At 41.3% G+C, this 21,182-nt stretch overlaps 1 protein-coding gene across 31 annotated transcripts in view; it reads left to right on the top strand.

Moving 5' to 3' along the window:
- Nucleotides 1-19,715, top strand: part of ENTPD5 (ectonucleoside triphosphate diphosphohydrolase 5 (inactive)) — a 32,003-nt gene extending 12,288 nt beyond the window's left edge. For 27 of the 31 annotated variants that reach the window (XM_070250122.1, XM_023628086.2, XM_070250124.1 and 24 more), the window contains 13 exons: nucleotides 5,749-6,034; nucleotides 6,663-6,742; nucleotides 8,224-8,367; nucleotides 10,071-10,146; nucleotides 10,423-10,458; nucleotides 10,814-10,902; nucleotides 11,153-11,232; nucleotides 11,853-11,914; nucleotides 12,903-13,004; nucleotides 13,749-13,889; nucleotides 15,161-15,217; nucleotides 15,916-16,031; nucleotides 18,674-19,715. In XM_070250122.1, coding sequence (XP_070106223.1) covers nucleotides 5,749-6,034; nucleotides 6,663-6,742; nucleotides 8,224-8,367; nucleotides 10,071-10,146; nucleotides 10,423-10,458; nucleotides 10,814-10,902; nucleotides 11,153-11,232; nucleotides 11,853-11,914; nucleotides 12,903-13,004; nucleotides 13,749-13,889; nucleotides 15,161-15,217; nucleotides 15,916-16,031; nucleotides 18,674-18,760 — 1,356 coding nt within the window. In that variant the 3' untranslated portion in view covers nucleotides 18,761-19,715. Of the gene's footprint in view, nucleotides 1-1,846; nucleotides 2,011-3,615; nucleotides 3,727-5,748; nucleotides 6,035-6,662; nucleotides 6,743-8,223; nucleotides 8,368-10,070; nucleotides 10,147-10,422; nucleotides 10,459-10,813; nucleotides 10,903-11,152; nucleotides 11,233-11,852; nucleotides 11,915-12,902; nucleotides 13,005-13,748; nucleotides 13,890-15,160; nucleotides 15,218-15,915; nucleotides 16,032-18,673 lie in introns of those variants that run through there. The other 4 variants (XM_070250131.1, XM_070250142.1, XM_023628089.2 and 1 more) reach the window with 3 other exon arrangements.
- Nucleotides 19,716-21,182: the final 1,467 nt, after the last annotated feature.

The raw sequence follows: 21,182 nt of genomic DNA, 5'->3' as shown, positions 1-21,182 counted from the left end.
GTTAGTCAAACCGATCTGTTCACTATTCCCCAGGAGCCCCAGTCCCTTTTCTGCATCCATGTGTTGATTCATATTTCTTTTTCCTGAAAAGCACTCCTCTCCTGTTCTAATGCCCCTCCTCAGGACCCTCCGCAAAGCCTCCTCTGATCATCCCAGCTAAAAGTAACCTCTCTGCTTTGAAGTCTCAGAGCATGGTAACTGTGCTACTTGTCAGATTTTAACTTTACAGAGGTAATTAATGGACGTGTATTTTTTTTTTTCCTGTTTGCTATAATCTCTTAAAAGGCAGGTCTAAGATGATTCATCTTTGCATTCTATACTCGTTAAGTAGCATTAGGCAACTGATCATTTCTGGAATAGCTAAATGAATGAATTAATATGTGAATAAATAGGCTTCCTGGAATAGCACCTCTATCCATGGACTGGTTTAGAGGGAAACGGGGAGTTGGGATGTGATACATAGCCATAGTAAGACATTGGGGAGGGGGTGCTCCCTGCCCCAGTGCTCCTGTCTGCAGATACCATTAGCGCAATTGCACCAAGTCCATTCAGGACACATTTACTGACTTCTAACATGTTCCAGGCTCACTACTTGGCTTTGGAAATACAAGAGATATGAATCATGTACCCTGATCTTAGACACCCTTCAGATAGCAGGGTGTTCCAGGTGGCCCTTGGTATTGGATATGTAGGTACCAAGTTATATCTCCAAATGAGGCAGAGCTCACTGTGCTGAAATCTGTCCCAGACTTACCTTATTAGACCCACCTCAGTTTTGCTTTGCTTGACTAGCTTACGCTCTGAGTGGCTTGGCTAATCCATTCCCATAGTTCATATTATTGTTTAAAAATTTCATTCTAGTTACATTTTAAACTTACTTTGTCTTTCATTTTTAACTTTGTTAAAGCTAGCTTTCCTGTGGAACTCAGAAGAATCGGCAGTGGGAGCTTTTACACGTCCCTGTGTTCAGACCTTCTAATGGACCTTTCTACTCACCTATCCTATTCCATTATTTTCCACTGTTGAGAAATGCTGTGTCATTTTATCCAAGTTAGTCAATACTGTTATTTGCTTAGGGAGGGAATAGAAAGACTTAAATAACAGGTGTCACCATGGAACTGTATAAGGAAAACAAGTTCACTCCTTTTGAAATCCGATTCAATGCTTCCAAAATCATCCTTTCTCATACCTCCCCTCTTGATTCTGGTACACCTCTATATTGCAGCTATACTGAACCCTTAATGCTTAAAGTTCTCAGAATTCCCCTTATGTCACTGCACCAAGTTAATTCCTACCTCTGATTCAGGACCCAGCTTAGGCCTTTCATCCCTTAAGGAGACTCCTCCCCACTTCCCACCCCATCCCTTCTAAGATGAGTTACTTGCCCTTTATGTCCATTCCTGTAACACCTTGTGCATATTTCTGTCAGAGGACTTACCACTTTACCTTATAGCTGTTGGTTACTTATCTGTTTCTTCTAGTAAGCTGAAGTCTCCCCAAGATCTGGGCTTATATCTGATTCCTCTTTTGTCTCTGATATATATTAGACACTCAGTAAATGCTTATTGATTAGAAAATTCAATGCCCTGCTTTCTAAATTGATCTCAAGAATGGAAGCTATCGAGGACTACTATTAACTTCTCTACTATTGGGGTAATGTTGTAAAAACATGAATTAGTAGGGAGTTAATCTCTTGTGTAAAAAGTACACAATTCAGTTCCTGAGCAACTTCTTCCCTATAACCAATAATTCTACTAGTTGGCACTTAACTGTCATAAAAATAGATGAACCAGACAATCATGTACCCAGAAAAAATGTGGATAAGGGAGGAGTGAAGAATAAAGAAGGGAGTGAGTTAGCAAAATGCCAGGCAGTTGGTTGCAAACTGGCACAAAGGTGAATGTGGTTTGTGAAGCCAACTTGATTCACAAAGGCTGAAATAAGAGCAAAGAGCAAAAGGCAACCAACAGTGAAAGCAGGGATTCATGGGGAACGGGCAGACGTAAACAGGTGAGCACCTAGATGGGGCCCGGGTCCTTTGGGATTGTGGTCTCTTAGGCTCTGGGTGACATGGAAGAAGGAGATCCAGAGTGTGAGGCTCCGGGAAAGCTGAGTGGGGAGGATTAGTGTTTACTACAGAGACAAAGATAATACTGAAAAGATGTTGGAAGGAGATGACCATATGACAAACACTGGCTGGCACCAAAGTCTCAGGAGAATTGAAGAGGGGTTTTTGTTGGGGTTTAATAGGAGATAGTACACTGATGTATGCTTCCTGGTCTATAGAAAGTAAGCTTGACTATATGTTCTTTGAAGTAGCATATACAGCTTTTATTGGCACATTTGGAGAAACAGTCCTTCCTTGGAAGTTTGAAATTGTGATCTTTCAGTGGATAGGTAATTAATCTCCTTTTGGAGAGAAGTCAGCTATTGTTAAATGGGTGAGATCCAGTGCTTCAGTTACTGGATCACAGCTCATCCGTTCAGGGTATTTATTCAACATGTACTACATGCTAGCACTGTTCCAGCACCAGGTACACATCAGTGAACAAAACAGACAAAAATTCTTGCCCATGTAGATCTCACACGGGGGAGGGGGAGCAGGAAGTATGAAAAAACCCCACAAAAGTAGTAAATTACATAGTGTATTAGAAGGTGAAAAGTGCTATGGAGAAAAATAAGCAGGGAAGGAAGGTAGGTGCATGTGGCCAGGTGGGTTGCAATTTTAAATAGAGTGGACAAGGAAGGTCTCAGAAGGTGACATTTGAGCAAAGACTAACAGTGAATGAGCAAGCTATGCAGGCTGGCGTCATGTAAAATAGGACACCATTCTACATACTCTGCATTGTAGGCCGTTCTAATACCATTCTTAAAGTAGCTAATCTTAAAGAAAAATGAGCTTGGAAGTGGTGTTAGAAGGTAGAGGGTGAGAGCAGAAAGGAGCATTTTGTGTTCCTTCTTTGCTTTCTCTAAAATCTACTGTTTAGTTTTACACTGAACACCTGGTATGACTCAGCAGTTTCCACTCCATGAAAACGGATACATACTAGTATGCATTTTTTTCCCTTGAAATCTCTTTTGGAAGAAAAACAAATGTTTGTTTACTGGAAATAGAAGCTGGAGAGGTTTTTCAGAAACTGCAATAACGAGAAAATAATAGAGAAAATATGAGCCCTGAGGAAGCTGCTGTGGAGCTGGAGTCAGTCACAGAGATGAGGGAAGGCTGGTGACTGGAGAGCCTCTAAATGCACTTCCCAGGGGAGTAGAGGAGCCAAGTGTTGAATATGGTTTGAGCTCTGGACAAGGCAAGGGTCCATTAATACTCAGAGAATCTGGGGGCTGGCCCGGTGGCACAGTGGTTAACTGCACACGTTCCGCTTCTCCGTGGCCCGGGGTTCGCTGGTTCGGATTCTGGGTGTGGACGTGGCACCACTTGGCAAAAGCCATGCTGTGGTAGGCGTCCCATGTATAAAGTAGAGGAGGATGGGCATGGAAGCTCAGGGCCAGTCTTCCTCAGCAAAAAGAGGAGGATTGGCAGTAGTTAGCTCAGGGCTAATCTTCCTCAAAAAAAAAAAAAATACTCAGAGAATCTGAAAAGGCTGTTTTTGTTTTTAGTTATTTGGATTGATCTCCATGACCAGCCTGTTTGCTGTAAAAGAAGAATCAGCCAAAGGGAGTGGATTTAAGATGTGACTTTGAATCTGGCCAGGCAGCTGCCCTGTTACGGTGGTTGATTTCCTAGGATGAAGTTTCCTTCGTTAGAGATTCCAAAAGTTTTCCTTTCTCAGCCAGTAGCACTCATTCTTAACTACAGGATTCAAGTTCAGCCTTGAATAGCATTCAAACTCATAATTCTAACTCTGCCTTTGTAGTACCTCAGAACATCTCTATATTTTAAATAGTTTTAAATTTCAAGTGCAATTAACTTCAATTTGCTATATTTTATGTAAGTGTCACCTATGGGGAGAGAGGCATTTTGTTAACATGAACCCCAGGAGATAACAGACTTGAGAATGATTGAGAACCCTCCATCTGTGCTCCAAATATACCAAGTATTCTGTTAGAGATAAGGGGACCAGGATACGGGGACTTTGGAATTAGATCTTGTTTAACCAGTAACTATGACTTACCCAAGGAGACTGCAGAGATGAAAGCTGGATCAGAAGCCCTAAAAATGTTTGGAGCAAAGTACATAGGGGCAATTAAGGAATCATTAAATGTTAGAGGATAGGGGGCTGGCCCCATGGCCGAGTGGTTAAGTTCGTGCGCTCTGCTGCAGGCGGCCCAGTGTTTCGTTGGTTCGAATCCTGGGCGCGGACATGGCACTGCTCGTCGAGCCACGCTGAAGCAGCATCCCACATGCCACAACTAGAAGGACCCACAACGAAGAATATACAACTATGTACCGGGGGGCTTTGGGGAGAAAAAGGATAAAAATAAAATCTTAAAAAAAAAAATGTTAGAGGATAGATAGGGCATTCTTCATTAAGACCAGGGGAAAATATAGCCTAGTGCAGAGAAAATGTAGCCTATCCAGGAGACATTTTTCCATGTAACCTTCCTTGAGGTTTTCAGCATCAGCATTTGTATCTAGCCTACCATAATATACACATTCAAAACAAACAATGCTGAGCGCTAGTGCTAAGTTTTTTCTTTGCTAAGGACACGTTAAGAAATACAGGCAGTAACTTGCCGTAAGGGAGGCATTTTGGAATCGGGGAAAAAGAAAGCTTGGCAAGCGTGAAGACTGATTTCTGATCAAGATTTCACCGCTGACTTGCTTTATGACTTTCAGCAAGTCATTGAACCTTTCTGTCTTAACTTGCCCATTTGCCCTAGGTTCTAATGGGAATAACATGATGTGAAACCTGCAAAGGATGTTTTAAAAACCATAATGGTTTATTCAAGTATTTTTAAATTAAGTTGTCTTATTTTCTTAAAATGTAGTTGTATGTGCAAGGCGTTGGCAATATTGTTGGTCTGGACAGGTGGCTGTCTGATGGCCTGATTTTTGAAGGCTGTGAATACCCCAGTGCTAGGGACTTTATAACTTCTTTGTAACTTTATAACTTTAATTCAGAAATTGAAGCCTCTTATCATATCAATCAAAAAGAAGAGAGGGAAAGAAGGAGGGAGGGAAGGTTAGTGAGTGTATGACCTAAAGACAAAATGGAAAGAAGAAAACTAGACTCAGCAATAGGAGCAGAGTGGCAGAGAGAGCCTTTGAGTAAATGAGAGCAGAACAATTAAAAGCAGAACATGGGAGGGGCCGGCCCTGTGGCTGAGTGGTTAAGTTCCATGCTCCGCTTCTGTGGCCCAGGGTTTTGCTGGTCGGGATCCTTACGCAGACCTAGCACCGCTCATCAAACTGTGCTGAGGCGGTGTCCCACATGGTAAAACTAGAAGGACCTACAACTGTGTACTGGGGGGCTTTGGGGAGAAGAAGAAGGGAAAAAAAAGATTGGCAACAGATGTTAGCTCAGGGCCAGTCTTTAAAAAAAAAAAAAAAGCAGAACATGGGAAAATATATCTTAAATCCCAATTTCTTTTGCAACCAGATACCCTTCAAAAAGGTGCTAAGAGCATATGTCACCCTGGTCTAGCTTGTTGTGCTAGTTATTAGAAATAGAGAAAGAGCACCTTGGGGAAAGGGGTGGGATTTCAATAATGAATGTTTCTTCTTTTACAAGTGTAAACAAAAAGGCCAGTTCGTCTAACCTTATGTGTCTTTGTCCTTTGTCCTATAAGCCACTGCAGGTGTGTGAGCAGCACTCCTTCTGCAATAAAAGTCTAGACTCACCACATCTTGGAAAGAGAATGGCCACTTCCTCAGGGGCAGCCTTTTTTATGCTAGTGGCATCCTGTGTTTGCAGCACTGTCTTCCACAGAGACCAGCAGACTTGGTTTGAGGGTGTTTTCCTGTCTTCCATGTGCCCCCTCAATGTCAGTGCCAGCACTTTGTATGGAATCATGTTTGATGCAGGGAGCACTGGAACGCGGATTCATGTTTACACCTTTGTGCAGAAAATACCAGGTAGGTGCAATGGTACCCTCACCAGAATCCATAAGTCTACACTTTAGCATCTCTTCCCAGAAACAAATGTGCGGACAGTGTGTGATGTGAATTACAGAATTTTATGGCTACTGAATGTCTTTCTTCAGACAACATTTTGGACTATAATTGAACACATATGGTTTAATTCAGTGTGAAATTAATAGAGATCTGAAATATATGTGTCCAAGAAATATAGCTGTAATTTGTCTTTCCTTTTCTCTAAAGGAGGTTGATAATCCAGGGTGCAGAATATTGAGAATATTGGGCATGGTCTTGAGAGAAGGATCACTACCATCCATAGAGAATGGGATGAAGATTAACTTTCTCAGAATTTCCAGTGTTCTATCCTCAAGTTACATATAGATTCCAAGAAAAGGAGTAGGAGCTATGTGTCCACCAGAGAAAGGGCAGAGCAAGTCTCAAGGATTGCCTGTCGTCCTTTCTCCCACTACCCAATACTCCTGCAAGCCATTCCTCACAAGTGGGATTACTCTGGGGGGTAGCAGGTTAATCTAGCTGGTCATATCATACAGAGCCCAGTATCAGAAACAGCCTAACTTTTGGTAATCAGCCGTCTCTCTTCTGTTTTGTTCCATGGACAAAATAGGACAGCTTCCAATTCTGGAAGGGGAAATTTTTGAGTCTGTGAAGCCAGGCCTTTCTGCTTTTGTAGACCAACCTAAGCAGGTGAGTTTCTTTTAATTAGATGTTTAGATTCTCAATGCCTTGATAGTTGTACCACATCGCTGCTGTTAAATATCTCATGCTGTTCACAACTAATATTGAGGTCACGTGTGAGATCAGTTTTCTGTCCTCAGCTAATCTCCTGGGTAACAGTAATTGTACACCCCGAGCTCACTAGGGTTTAGGTGGCAGGAGGCTAGAATAGATTGTGCATGCAGGGATGACATCATCTTTTAAGAGACTGTTCCTTTTGTATATACTGTTTAAGATTTTGAGTTGAAGCCATCAACTGCATTGATTAATGTAGATGCAGAAGATAGACATGAAGTTCTATAAGGTATGAGATATAAACATGGCAATTGAAGGAATGTAGACCCAATGAACTCCATTTCAGAGTGCCCTGGTATAGGACAGAACTATGCCTATACTCTAGAAATTAGGCAAGAATCCAGGATGACAAAGATCTTTGGTAGTAGAGGATGAATGAAGAGTTTTGTCATAACTGTCTTTCACATTTGAGCACTCACAACGTGCTACACTCAGTATGTCAGAGGCCATGCTGAAATGAAATAGAATAAGGCAAGTGTTGAACTTTGGTAGCAGATGTAAAGATATTGTTCGGTATTACAAGCAGAATCATTAACCAAAGGAAAACCTGATATTAAGAATGGCTTTGGACTTGAAGAACTGAGAGAATGTTTATTTTTTCAGCTCACTGTTGTGAAATGGCAAATGTACTAGAAAATTAGGAGCTGTTGAAAACATTACATTATTAGAACATGATTTGACATTTAGAGAAGAAAATTGTGTTGTAGTTGCTAATAATTATAATGATTAAGGGGCAGCATGTTATCAGAATAGATGTTCACGCAGAGAAACAGTGGATTTAAAATAATGGTTTTTAATTTATCATAAATTGAGCATGTATGTGTACCATGCATGTAGGTGCTGGTGATACAAAAATAAACCTGACGTCGTCTGTCCTTATGGAGATCATAAATAGTGTAGCATAATAACAGCCACAGCTAGCATTTGTATGGCAGCTACACACAGTCTGCCTCATCTAATGCACAACAGTTTTGTTGTGGTATGAGATGTTTCTCCCAACTCAGAACTGAGGAGCCAAGCCCCAGGAAGCCTCTGTGTTAGGCCACAGGGCTGGCAAGCAAGTCTTCTAACTCAAAATCCTGTGTTTCCTTTGCTGTACCCAACTTTCTGGCCTGAAGCTAATTTATGAGACACAAAATAATGATCAATTAAAATGACCACACGATAATAGAATCATTTTTATTATGACTTACTCAAAATAAAAGGGATTCTCCTTCAGGGAAGCCCACTTCTCTAGTTTTTTGCTCCTACAGAGAAGAGAGGGGTTGGAGCCCTCTGCTACCTCACTGTTATTACTCCCCCAGAGCATGTTGAGGGAATAGACAAGTGCCACTAAATGGACTGTTCACTGGATGAGGAGATCATCTCTTTTGAAGGGTGCTGAGACTGTCCAAGGACTCTTAGAGATGGCCAAAGACTCAATCCCCCGAAGTCACTGGAAAAGGACCCCAGTGGTCCTCAAGGCAACAGCAGGACTGCGCTTACTGCCAGAACAGAAAGCCCAGGCTCTGCTCTTTGAGGTAACCTTTGAAATCTTCTCCGTCTTGGATAATTCTTTTTCCTTGTATGAATATTTTCTGTGTGGGTTTTTAGCTCTTTGCAGTGTGACTGCTACCTTTAGGATTGCTGAAGCACTATGGTAACTCTGGGCTCCTGTTGTAGCCAGTTACTTACATTTTAAATGTTACTCTTGAATTTATAGAGCTTTTCCTAAAAAGCTTAGAAGTATTTCCTGTCCATGATATTCTTAATTCTCCTAACTTGTTAAAGCAGTATCATAGAAATTATTTTAAATCAGCTTTATCGAGATATAAGTTACATAAAATAAAATGAATACATTTTACATGTACAGTTATATGAGTTTTGACAAACATAGAAGTGTCCTTGTGCTCCTCTGCAGTCAGTTTCTCCCTCCCCTGAAACCAGGCAACCACTGATCTGCTTTCTGTCATTCTAGATTAGTTTTGCTTGTTCTTACATTTCATATAAATGGAATCATACAGTTTATATTCTTTTGTGTCTCTGACTTTTTTCTCTCAGCATAAAGTTTTTGAGAAGAATCATGGAATTTTAAGTGTGAAAGATTTTTAAAGATCATCTGTTTCAACTTTCTTCTTATTCAGATAAAAAATTTAGGTACAGAGAGTTTTTATTTTGCAAAAAACATTTAAACTAATAAGATTTAAATTACATATTGTGAAGAATATTTATAGGCAGAATCTCATTACAACAAAAATCACAGCAGAAAAGGATTCTGTATTACAAGTGTGCTAATTCAGTCCTCTAAATCTACATTCCTTTGACTGTCAGCACAGAGGTCTGAAGTCCTTATCCAAGGACAAGCTGCCTGGCATGTCTACTTGAGAATCCGAATCCCAATTCCTCATTAATTTATTCACTTATTTATTCAGCATATGAATGCTTACTATGTTCTGGGCACTGAAGTTACTGGTGATTTAGAGCAGGGAACAAAAAAGACAAATAGTCCCTGCCCTCGTGGAGCTTACATTCTAGTTGCAAGAAGACAGAAAATAAACAACTAAACAAGTCAATACAAAGTATGTCAGGTACTGTACAAGCTATAGAGAAAAAAACCAGGGTAAAGCAGCTAGGGAATGCTGGTGTGGGTGTGGGCAAGATGCTATTTTAAATAGGGTGGTCAGAGAAGACCTCATTGATCAGAGATATGAGGAGAATGAAGAAGCAAGCTATACAAGACATTTGTAGGATGACTATTCCAGGCTAATAAAACATGAGAGAGCAGCAGAAACTTTCCTATAGCCTCAGGAGCCACTCGGGCCCAACTCTTCTCTACTCTTGGAGTTTATCTGCTCATGTAAGAAATGGATTGGGAAATGGTCCTCCTAGGTTCCAGTGTGTGTCCAGGTAGAATTAATCAGGTGTTTTAAAAACAACATGACAGGATCTTGATTTGAACTGGCAGGGTCTAATGCTGTTTCCTAGGTCCAGTTCACCTATAAATTTAGATGGTTTGGTTGAGATTTAAAGTCTAAGGAACGCTTGTGTTTTTGTTTTTACAAGAAACCAATAATGGCTTGCCTAGTTCGTTCTCTAGTTTCTTAAGGAAAAGTAATGAGTTCTGCTAAAATCTTATCTAGGGAAAATGAAGAGAGCAATTTTCTAAGCCTTATAAGATGCAGCAAAAATATGGAAATCTGTTTTATTGCCTTAGGGAATCCAGATATTTTTCCTTTTTCTCTAGGTAAGAGAGATCTTCAAGAAGTCACCTTTCCTGGTACCAGATGACAGTGTTAGCATCATGGACGGATCCTATGAAGGTGGGAGAGGTGTTGATATATATATGTTTTAAGGGGAGAGGGCCAGGGTTAATAAAAGATTTGATTAAAGGAACTGGGAAGAGGAATGGGGGTGCTGAAGAAAAAGGAACTAAGTAAGAAGAAACAAATAAGCAAAAGGAAGGGGATAGCAGGAAATGGAAGGGCCGGGGGAAGGAAAATGGGTACTTTAGACATGAAATTTGGAGAGAAGATGGGGCCAGGAAAGAGGGGGAAAAGGTGCTCTGGGCGTAATCCTTGTCTTTCTCTCTTTTTTAGGCATATTAGCTTGGGTTACCGTGAATTTTCTGACAGGTAATATATTCTCAAGTTTATCTTTAGACCTTAACTGGGTTTCACACGTGGTCAGAGAGCAAAAATCCCTTTCTTTTTTCCTGTGTTGTTCCTTCTTTTTTTTTTAAAAAAAAAAAGGGGGAAAGGAAAGACAGGAAGTTAATGTTTAGAACCTGCCTTCAAGGCCTCAGCTGCAGCAAAAGTCTGTCCAGGTTAGTATTTGCCTTCAGTCCTTGGGGCTGGGAAGCAGTGGAGTATTTATGGAATTCCTCGGATATACTCAGATATACGACAAGAACAGGGGAGAAGTGGCAGACAGAGGAGTGTTGGGCTGTCCAGGAAGCAGAAGATGTCCGGAGCTGACTCTCATTCACAGGTCAGCTGCATAGCCACAGCCAGGAGACTGTGGGGATCCTGGACCTGGGTGGGGCCTCGACCCAAATCACGTTCCTGCCTCGGTTTGAGGTGAGTCATTTATACGAAGGTCTGGTTGGCAACCCATTTAGCAGATATATCATGGTGCCAAGAAAGTGGTGCCCCATTTTCAGACAGCAGCTCCACCATGAATAGGCTGAATAGAGTAAATTAATGACTGGGTGTATTTCCCCATGCCCCTTCACTGTTGACAATCCAGGGGAGGGACAGGGATGGTGGTGATAACATCTTCAGTTAATTGCAGATCCTGAATAGTTTTTTTGCTTTTTCTGATTTGCAGAAAACCCTGGAGCAAACCCCTAGGGGCTACCTTACTTCTTTTGAGATGTTTAACAGCACTTATAAGCTCTATACACATAGGTGAGGCGGGGGACAGGGAAGAATAATAATGTTTTATGTTGTATGATTCTGCCAACTATCAAAATGTTTTCCTATCTATTATTGCATCTGGCCAGCCTTACAAAGTCTTTGCCAATCCCTGAAGGCCTAATAACTGAAACCCAAGCCACTTACCAAAGCTCAAGGACCCGAGAGGTTTCTCCAATCTTGGCCTCAAAAGTATAATTTAGAGTCAAAAGTTTTCTCTAGAGAGAGGACACTCAGAGAAGGTTGAGCCAAAGCTCTGTGCTAACTCTTGAGCTTGCCTTCAGATGTTCAAAATCCAGCCTTGGATTTCATCACAGTGGGATCGGGAGCTAAGATAACGAGAGCTTTTCTGGGGATGGCTCCCAAGGTGGAAGCCTAGGAAGTGTCCCTGTCTCTGGCCTTTAAATCATAGCTGTGGAAAGTTCTTACTGCATGGCCTTGATCTGAACTGTGCGGAAATCACCGCTTGTCCATACAAGATGAATAGGTCACAGAGAACAAGGTTTTCCTCCCACCAGAGAGAGACAGAGAAACCATGTTACTTTTGAAAGATGTGGCTTTAGGCTGGAGAACTTGGGGACCAGCATGAAATTAGTCAATCCTGTATTTTACAGTTACTTGGGATTTGGATTGAAAGCTGCAAGACTAGCAACCCTGGGAGCCCTGGAGATGGAAGGTTCGTCTGGGTACCTGTGTTGGTTGGGGTATGGTGAGAGTGGCACCAACACTCAGCTTGCCTTTTCCTTTCCTTGGTAGTGATTCTGTGGAGGAAAGGGTTATGCTCAATTAGGAAGCATATGTGGTATACATAATAATAGCAAATTCCTTTTCTACTGTATGAGTTCTAGTTTTGTATACATTATTAGCCATTTCTAGAATGAGATCTGTTAATACAGGGAGAACAGCCTGTGGCCAGGAGGCTGAAGTGTCGGCAGAAATTCAGGGCTCAAAGAGTAAATTTGGCAGGAGCTTGCTCAAGCCCTTAGTTTACATGGGAGGTGCAGGAAGCAGCATCGGTCCACTTGCAAGGTGGGATAACTGAGCAACTCAGTCATCTCTTCACTGGTGGTAGAGGGATTAATAGCTCAGCTTTTGGGGTCAGGCAGAACTGGGTTTAGTCCGTTTTGTGATTTGGGGCAAGTTAGCTAACCTTTCTGTGCCCCTTTCCTCACCTTAAATGGGATTTTGTATTTAGTGCACTTTGTACATTGCCTGGCTCACAGTAAGCGTTTATTGTGGTGATGATTGTATAGCATTTCAGAGTTTACAAAACATCTTCAAATGTACTTCATTTAAGCCTCACGACAACCAATGAGACAAGAGAACAGTATTTTTTTCCTTTTTTGACAAAGGAGGGAACTTATTCCATTGTAGCTTTGGGATTTCTTTGAGATGTGATGAAAGCCATAGACCCCTCCACCAAACGCATCTATGCACAAAAATTTGCCTGTAGTTTCAGGGGGTTCACCAACCGCACAAAGCCCATCAAGGAACCCTGAGTTCAGAATTCCTGTCATAGGATGCAGTCGTGGAACTAATTTCATACAATTTTAAGGCCCAGCCACCTTGGCAATTCTTTTCAGCCTTACTGGCTTCTCGTTTGCCTTCCCCTCTCTCTCTCTCTCACATCCTTGCCTCTTATTTTGTGGCCTGGTTTCTTTCAGGGATTGACGGACACACTTTCCGAAGTGCCTGTCTACCGAGATGGTTGGAAGCAGAGTGGATCTTTGGGGGTGTGAAATACCAGTATGGTGGCAACCAAGAAGGCGAGTGATGTTTTTTCACTAGTTGAAATTACTCACAGGAAAAGTCCCATGGGAAGCTTTTTGCAGAGCTCAGGAGAAGCTTGTCATGTTGCAGGGACTCATTCCAAATAGATCTTGGTATGCCTCCAAGGAATAATGTGAAGTGACAGTGAACAAGGCAGCTGTCACCCTGCATCCTGCTTCTTTCCTGGCCAAGTGTTGTGGATCCATTAGAAACCTGTCTTACCCTGGGTCTAATCCTTTAAGGGTTTCTCCCCTCAGCAGGGTGAAACTCTGTTTCAGGTTCAGTTAATGTTTAGCTATTTAAACTACAGTAAAACTTAAAATTGGGGTGATAGGAAGAATAATTCAGCTTACGTATTATAAAAGGCATACACCTTAAAATCAAGGTAAAAACTTGATTTTTCCAGTGAAAGAAGCAGATGAGCCTTCTGGATACCTCATATAAATACCATGAAACGTAATGCCAGGCAGCAGCTCGGGGTGGGCTGCGGCTGTTTTTGGTGAACACAGGTAGGGAGGGGAGCTGCCATGGAGAAGCAGGTACCTTTCCTCCAGAGAGATGAGGCTGCAGAAGTTTGCTCATCTTTGTTTGTAACCCTTTGTCCTGAGCCTCAGCCTCTGCTGTCCTTGATCCTCCTTGTTTCCTTGTTTCTTTGTTGCTTCCAGCAGCTTGCCTCTGAGTGTGGTTCCTTTCCCTATCATTTTTCTCACCTTGCCCCCCATGCACCTTTGCCCTGGCAGGAGAGATGGGCTTTGAGCCCTGCTATGCTGAAGTGCTGAGGGTGGTCCAAGGAAAACTTCACCAGCCAGATGAGGTCCAGAGAAGCTCCTTCTATGCTTTCTCTTACTATTATGATCGAGCTGTTGACACAGCCATGATTGGTAAGTTCACTGTAGGTGAGGTGTCAGTCCAGGAGGAAACTGGGCAAGGCTGTGCTGGGGAAGGGAAAGGGAGAAAAGGAGTATTTGAAAAGCTTTGTCGGAGCTGATCACGCTATTCTTCAGTGCTGGTTGTTGAGTGACACTAGTCACTCAAATGGAAAGGTGAATATGATTTAGAATCTTTTGGAACTGGAAGAATGTCTAAACAAATATACACGAAATATTTTTTTTAACATTTTTTTTTTTAAAGATTGGCACCTGAGCTAACAACTGTTGCCAATCTTCCTTTTTTTTGCTTTTTCTCCCCAAATCCCCCCAGTACCTAGTTGTACATTTTAGTTGTGGGTCCTTCTAGTTGTGGCATGTGGGATGCTGCCTCAGCATGACCTGAGGAGCGGTGCCATGTCCGTGCCCGGGATCTGAACCAGTGAAACCCCAGGCTGCCGAAGCGCAGCATGCGAACTTAACCACTCGGCCACAGGGCCAGCCCCATTTTTTAACATTTTTATTGAGGTATAATTGACATAACATAAAATACACATATTTAAAGTGTACAATTTGCTAAGTGTTGACATGTATACACCCATGAAACCATCACCAGGTTCAAGATAACGAACATATTCACCACCCCAAAAAGTTTCCTCTTCTCCCTTTATAACTTTTTCCTTACTATAATAGTAATGATTTTTGTTTAGCTGTGAGAATGTATATATGTGATGTGTCATGGCCTGAGATATGAATTAATTTTCTATTTTCTAATATGTTTTTTTAATGGATCAAATTTTTTTATTGTGGTTAAATATATACAACATAAAATAGATTATAAATAAATAAAATAGGGGCTGGCCCCATGGCATAGTGGTTAAGTCTGGTGCCCTCTGCTTCAGCAGCTCGGCTTTGTGGGTTTGGATCCTGGGCACAGACCTATACCACTCATCAAGCCACGCTGTTGTGGCAACTCACGTACAAAATAGAGGAGGATTGGCACAGATGTTAGCTCAGGGCTAATCTTCCTCAGGCAAAAAAAGAAGATTGGCAACAGATGTTAGCTCAGAGCGAATCTTGCTCAGCAAAAAAAAGGAAAGAAAATAAATAAGTAAATAAAATAGACTGCCTAAATTATACTGTAGGGATATGTCATGTTTGTTTATCCAGTTCTCTAACGTTGTAAATTTTATTTCCAGTTTTTCATTATTATAAATATCACTAGGATGAATTTCTTTGTTTTCTTAAAGGCTTTTGACATCAGCTACTGTTCTGTTTCATTTCAGATTATGAAAAGGGGGGTGTTTTAAAAGTTGAAGATTTTGAAAGAAAAGCAAGGGAAGGTAAGTGTCAGTGGCAGCCCTTGAAGGCGACTCATGAGACTGTGCCTGCCAATTCCAGTGACCTTAAAGTGACCTAAAGCACCAGTCAGCAGAAAGCCTCTCAGAAGGCTGGTTTCCTGTCTTTGCCAAGAGCTAAAAGCATTAAGTGGCAAAGAATATATGAGAATATAAGAGGCTCTCCGGAAATGGTGAAAACCTTTTCTTCCTTCTGCATTTCTTCCTTCCTTTTTTTTTTTTAAATTAAAATAGTGCTATCAGTTAATGAAACACTGAACACCAAAATATATGGGACAATAGTCACAGAGGCTTCCTTGAGAGAGTCCATCAAAAATACAAATAAATGATCTTATCCAGTGGCCCCAAAGTAGGGCCCCAAAGACACTTGCCCTGTCTTCTAGGCCTTATCATTAATAATATTTAAAGGACTTAGTTGAATGATCCCCAAGTCATAGAAATTTAGCAAATAAACTAGGGCCCATGCACATTTGAGTAGATAAGATGTAACATCAGAAATGTGCAAGTTCTTAAGAAGCTGCAGTCTTATAGAAGCTGTCAATGCACAGTTCTAGCCTCTAAGACTCCTAGACATCTGGGAGATGGAGAATGAAGAATTCTGCTTTGTTTATTTTAAGTCTATGTTTAGAGAAAATCATACACCTCTCAGCTGGCCATAAACTTGAACTCTCTCTCCCCTTCAGTGTGTGATAACTTGGAAAACTTCACCTCGGGCAGTCCTTTCCTGTGCATGGATCTCAGCTACATCACAGCCTTGTTGAGGGACGGCTTTGGCTTTGCAGACAGCACCATCTTACAGGTAAGAACGAGGTTACCAAAGTCGCATAACAGTCTTCTTATTTGGAGTTGGGAAGAAAGAGTTAAGAACTTGTTTAGTAATCAGAGTGGCTCTAGGTAGAATTATGAGGTATTTTCATTCAGGCTATGGACAAGGCACTGTGCCAGGCACCATGAATGCGGGAAATTACGTTGATGCAACAGCAGCTTCTAAATACATAACCAGGCAAGCTATCCCAGAGGTCACAGAGCAGAAAGGCTTGCAGCCCAAATTAAGATGCCCAAGTCACATGGTTTATTATTAAATCAATTTCAAAACCCAGGGTGAGAAGCAAGGGGAAAGAGATAGGATAGGTGAACACACAGGATAGGGTGCAAGCAGGTTGGAAGTGCTACACTTCCTCAATCCTGAGTTAGTCTGTTCTGCCTCCCTCTGCCACTGATAGTATGGTTACAAGTACTAGAGCTGAAATTTGATCAAGGGGGCATAAGGACAGAAGGTGCCTGGGGCCATCACACAAACTTGCTCTATTTGAAGAGGCATAGAGGCAAGTACCCTGGTGGTAGCATTAGCTCACTCATTAGCCCATTAGATGGTTTAACTTGGCAGAGGACATGAGGGACCAGAAGAGTGTCACCAATGAGTGGCTGATTTAAGACCTCATGAATATCGACTGCCTTGCATATATGTAGTATGTCATACAGATTTTATGTGTGCCTTGTATGTTTAACGCCTCTTGAATCTTGGGTCACTCTTTATCTTCCTATCTCTTTCCATCTGTTTCAGCACACGGAAGCACAACTTTATCTGTAGTAATTTATTTATCTATTCTAAACACATCATCCATTTCATTATTTTCATGTCTTCGCTACCATAATTGAATTATTGTACATTATAGTTACAAAGATGATTAAGATGTAATCTTTGTTCTCAAATAGCATATAGTCTATAAGAGGAGATGTGACAAAAATATAGCTATGGGACAAGGCAACTTTGAACTTTGGGGTCAAGTAAGTAGACTGTATTTTGTCTTTGAAGCACCCCCTACCTTCCCTTGTGCCACACTTCCCCTTCCTGTTTCCTCAGTTCCAGATGGGTTTACATTGCCCCACTTCTTGTGTTATACAGATTTCATAAACTCATTTTTACTAAAGTATTTGGATTTAATGTGTTGTATCTGCCAAGAACATCGCATTTAAAGTGCCTAACACAGAAGAGTTACTTGCCAGTAGAGTCAGTATAGTGTAGTGTTTAAAGCATTGGCTCTGTTGGCCATCAGATCTGGGTTCAAGTTCTGATTCTGCAAGCTTACTAGCTCTGTAACGTTAGATGATTTACTCCCCCTCTCTAACTTTTAGGTTCCTCATCCAAAACACAGGGATCCTTAGAGTACCTATTTCGTAGGGCTGCTATGAAAATTGAGATAATGCATTTAAAGCACAATGCACATAGTAAGTTGTTAATATTGGTGTCACTATTTCCGTAGGCATTTCACACCAATTGAGGATAGATTTACAGATAAGAGAGGTCATCCTAAGCCCTCAATACATACTAAGTTAACAACTTCCTCTAATTAAGCATCAATATTAACCAAGTTATTTAAGGACAATTTTCTGCTATTTCCAGTGTTGGCATCCTTTTAGTCTTTCTGATTTCAATGGCAGCAGAATTTAAATCAGGAGTGGACAGTCCCGTCCCAGAGATCACTTCACTTCGGCACCTGTATCCCCAGACTGTCAGCCCAGTCCTGAGGACACAGGAAGAGCATTTGGTGTGGGGGGACACTCCCAATTTGACGCAGGTGTCTCAGACTAAACCTCAAGATAATGATTCACATGCCATTCTTCCTAGTTTTGGGCACAGTGACTAGACTAGATTCATCAGGTCAACACAGATAAGTATTGTGTCATAAGAAGTTAGTACTAGAAGGAAAGAATAAAATCAATCCATTGGTTTCCAAACGTTTTATGTGTGTGGTGGCGGTAGCATCTTTATTCAACAAAAGCTTATGCAGAATGCCAGTAAACTGATAAAAGTGGAGCTATCGGATTGAAGCAGATAGGGGGCCTGGAACTCCTTCACCACTTGGCCTCCCTTCCTTCTTTGAAGTCTTTTCCATGATCCCCTAGGATTGTGAAAAACACAATTTGATAAACACTAATCTAATCCCTTTGTTATGTGGTTAGGAAATTGGGTCTAAACTTTGCCCAAGGTCACTGAACTAATTGAGGCACAACCTGGCCTAGAATGCCTTAAATGCCTTGGTTGGTTACCATTAGTGCTTAAGAAGATGCAGTTGCTTATAAAGTATGAATTGAGAAGTTTAGTATGTTCTTTTCCTATCCCTAAATCTATTCCCAACTCCTGTTATATTTAGTTTAAGGATTAGGGAAAGAGTTTAGAAGCCTGTGTAGAAGGCTTGGGTGGGACCACTTCCTGGCCAGAAGATACAGGGATCCAACTGGCAGGTGTAGGGGTGATAGGCTATGGCGGGAGGGAAACTTACAGAGAGGGGTAGTGGAAAGTCTCCAAGACTGGCTACTCTCAGTTTTGCCTTGGTTTGGCTTTGTGGATGATCTTTGCAGATATGCTCTGCCCATGTCATGCTTCTTAGAGTTGAAAATTGAATGAAAATGTGAACTTTTTTTTCTCTTCCCCAACAGCTTGCAAAGAAAGTGAACAACATAGAGACAGGCTGGGCCTTGGGGGCCACCTTTCATCTGCTGCAGTCTCTGGGCATCTCCAACTGAGGCCAAACCCTTCCTCTGAGGCCTGCATTCACCAACAACCTTTTTAAAGGGAGAAGGAGAGAGGACTCAGCCATGTTCTGAGCTAGTCTGGGGACAGCCTAGACTGAAGCCCAGCAGCTGGTTTCATCAGGAGTGAGGGGCTTTTGTAGACAGGTTTTGCCCTTAAGTCTAGAGATCTGGATTTAATTAATTTTACACATCTAATGTGAACTGTTATCTAACCATTCTGTGTGCACAGCTGGCACCAGAGTCTAAATCTTTGAGATTCCTTGTGTGATAGCCAAAAGGAACAGCTTTGGAACTTAACCTTGGAGAGCCCAGGGACAGGTCCCTGGAAACCAAAGAAAATTCTCATTTCAACCTTTTGAGTGCCTCATTCCTTTGAATATTTTAATTTTCCTCTTACCTGCTAAACTAAGCTGAATGATTGCAATCCCATGCCCTATCAATACCAGGTTTTTTTGTTCCTCCTACATTCTACCCTGTCCCACACTTACCTCCACCCATCTCCCCTGAAAAAGTCTACTGTGAAAGCTACAAGTTTGGGGAGGTACACTCTTTTCATGTATAATTTAAGGGGGAGAAAAAGTACCATATCTCAAGTTGTGTGATCCTGCTTTGTGCTAGCTCCAATCAGCCAGCAGACAGCCATGCTAAATCTTAGCAGGATGGAAAGCAACCGTAACTGGGCAGATCCCAGTCTTAAGAAAGGAAGCCATCAAGTCTCTAGGGACGCGTTTTGGGAGGGTGTGTCTGCCTTGTATGTCACCTTTTTTTAATCAACTTTTTATCAGTCAATCCTGAGATTAATGAACATGTCTAACCTTATAGGAATGTGTGTGTATTCAGTGCCAGTACCTCCTAGCAGGCTAATGTTTATAGTAATTTGTCATCCTAAACTCGTTTTTTTTGTATGTCTAAGAAATAAAAAGTGGATTCTCTTTTTGAGTTTGAATACTCAGAGCTCTTGATTTTGTGAATTATTTCCCCTAAAATTCATTATCTTGCACTTTCCCACATGACCATCATCTGCTGCTCTCTGCCCACTCGAGTCTCTTGGATTTGAAAGATCTTCCTGTCATCTGCCTCCTCTGCCTTGGCTCTTTACCTCCAGCTCCTTTCCCGCAGAGTTTGTACCTCCCCAAACTTGTAGCTTTTACAGTAGACTCTCGCTTTCAACTTTCTCACAAAAGATATTAAATATACCTGGCCCTCACACCAGTTCCTGGGGAAACTTATTTTTTAAAGTTATTCCATTGAATCAATAAAGACTTAACATCTGATATGTTTAAGTAACTAGGCAAATTTCTACATCCTCAATCCCCAAATTTTGGATTTTTTTTTTAATTCAATGTGGAATTTCTTCAGAGTCTTCACACTGACTTTTATTATACAAGGTCACCTTTATACCTATTGTCTTCCTCAAAAAAATTGTTATACATAATGAAATAAAGTCTTTAGAGTTAGAAACAGCCCAACACTATGATCCAATCTTCTACTCATTGCAGAATTCCCATAACATTTCTAACTGGTTATTATTCAGCTTCTATTTAGGCATGTTTTCTGATAGCTCATTCCATTTGGGGACTGCACTGATGTTAAAAAACCCCTCCTTATATTGAGCTGAAATCCAGCTTCTTCTCACTGGTCTTAGTTTTGCTCTCTTCTCTCCTTCCATAGCCTTTCAGTCTTTTGAAGAAAACTCCTCCCAAGTCCTTTATGGTCTCTTCTTTAATATACCACATGGCTTCTTACCATCTTTGTCAGAAAAGTAGGGTGCTAGAACCAATCATCATACGCTAAATGTTGTTCCCATGATTAGGGAGAGACCATTTCCTCTTGTATTCCTCTCCTCTTGTTTTCCCAAGAGGTAATAAGCTGTGTTAACTAAAGACTCCTCCAGCTTGATGGGTCCAGAGAGGTAAGAGTCCCAGGTCTTTATACCACAGCTTGCCTCTGAAGCTTTTCTTATAAACCGGGGCCATGTGTTGCTCAGCATACTCCTTTGGTCATCCCAAATATCTTCAGAACTCTTGTGTAGATGCATTATATGCATAACTCCAGAAATTCATCTATACGTATTTTGATAATCTTATCAAAAGAACATCTGGAGAATTAACCAATTTATCCATTTTAAGAACAATCTGAAGTGACAATTTATATTTCTTAGGAAAAATGATTTGTCTATAATGTCCTTTCTGCCCCTTAGTGTACCTTCTGGGCCTCTTAAGGGGTCCTACAGAGTCTAAACATTGCTGGTTAAGTTACCTTTCTGTAAATGTGTTTATATACTTCAACTACTTAGGACATGGCCTGGAACATAGTGGATGTTTGTCACCATCAGCATCTGAAGAACATCCTCTATGGGTTATAGAGGTCCTTGCAAGGTGTGCCTTAAAATTCTTCCTATCTTACCTGGTTG

This window comes from Equus caballus, chromosome 24, assembly GCF_041296265.1.
Source record: "Equus caballus isolate H_3958 breed thoroughbred chromosome 24, TB-T2T, whole genome shotgun sequence".
NCBI classification, from domain to species: domain Eukaryota; kingdom Metazoa; phylum Chordata; class Mammalia; order Perissodactyla; family Equidae; genus Equus; species Equus caballus.
Note: the sequence above shows the minus strand (reverse complement) of the source record. Positions and strands in the feature narration are given on the sequence as shown.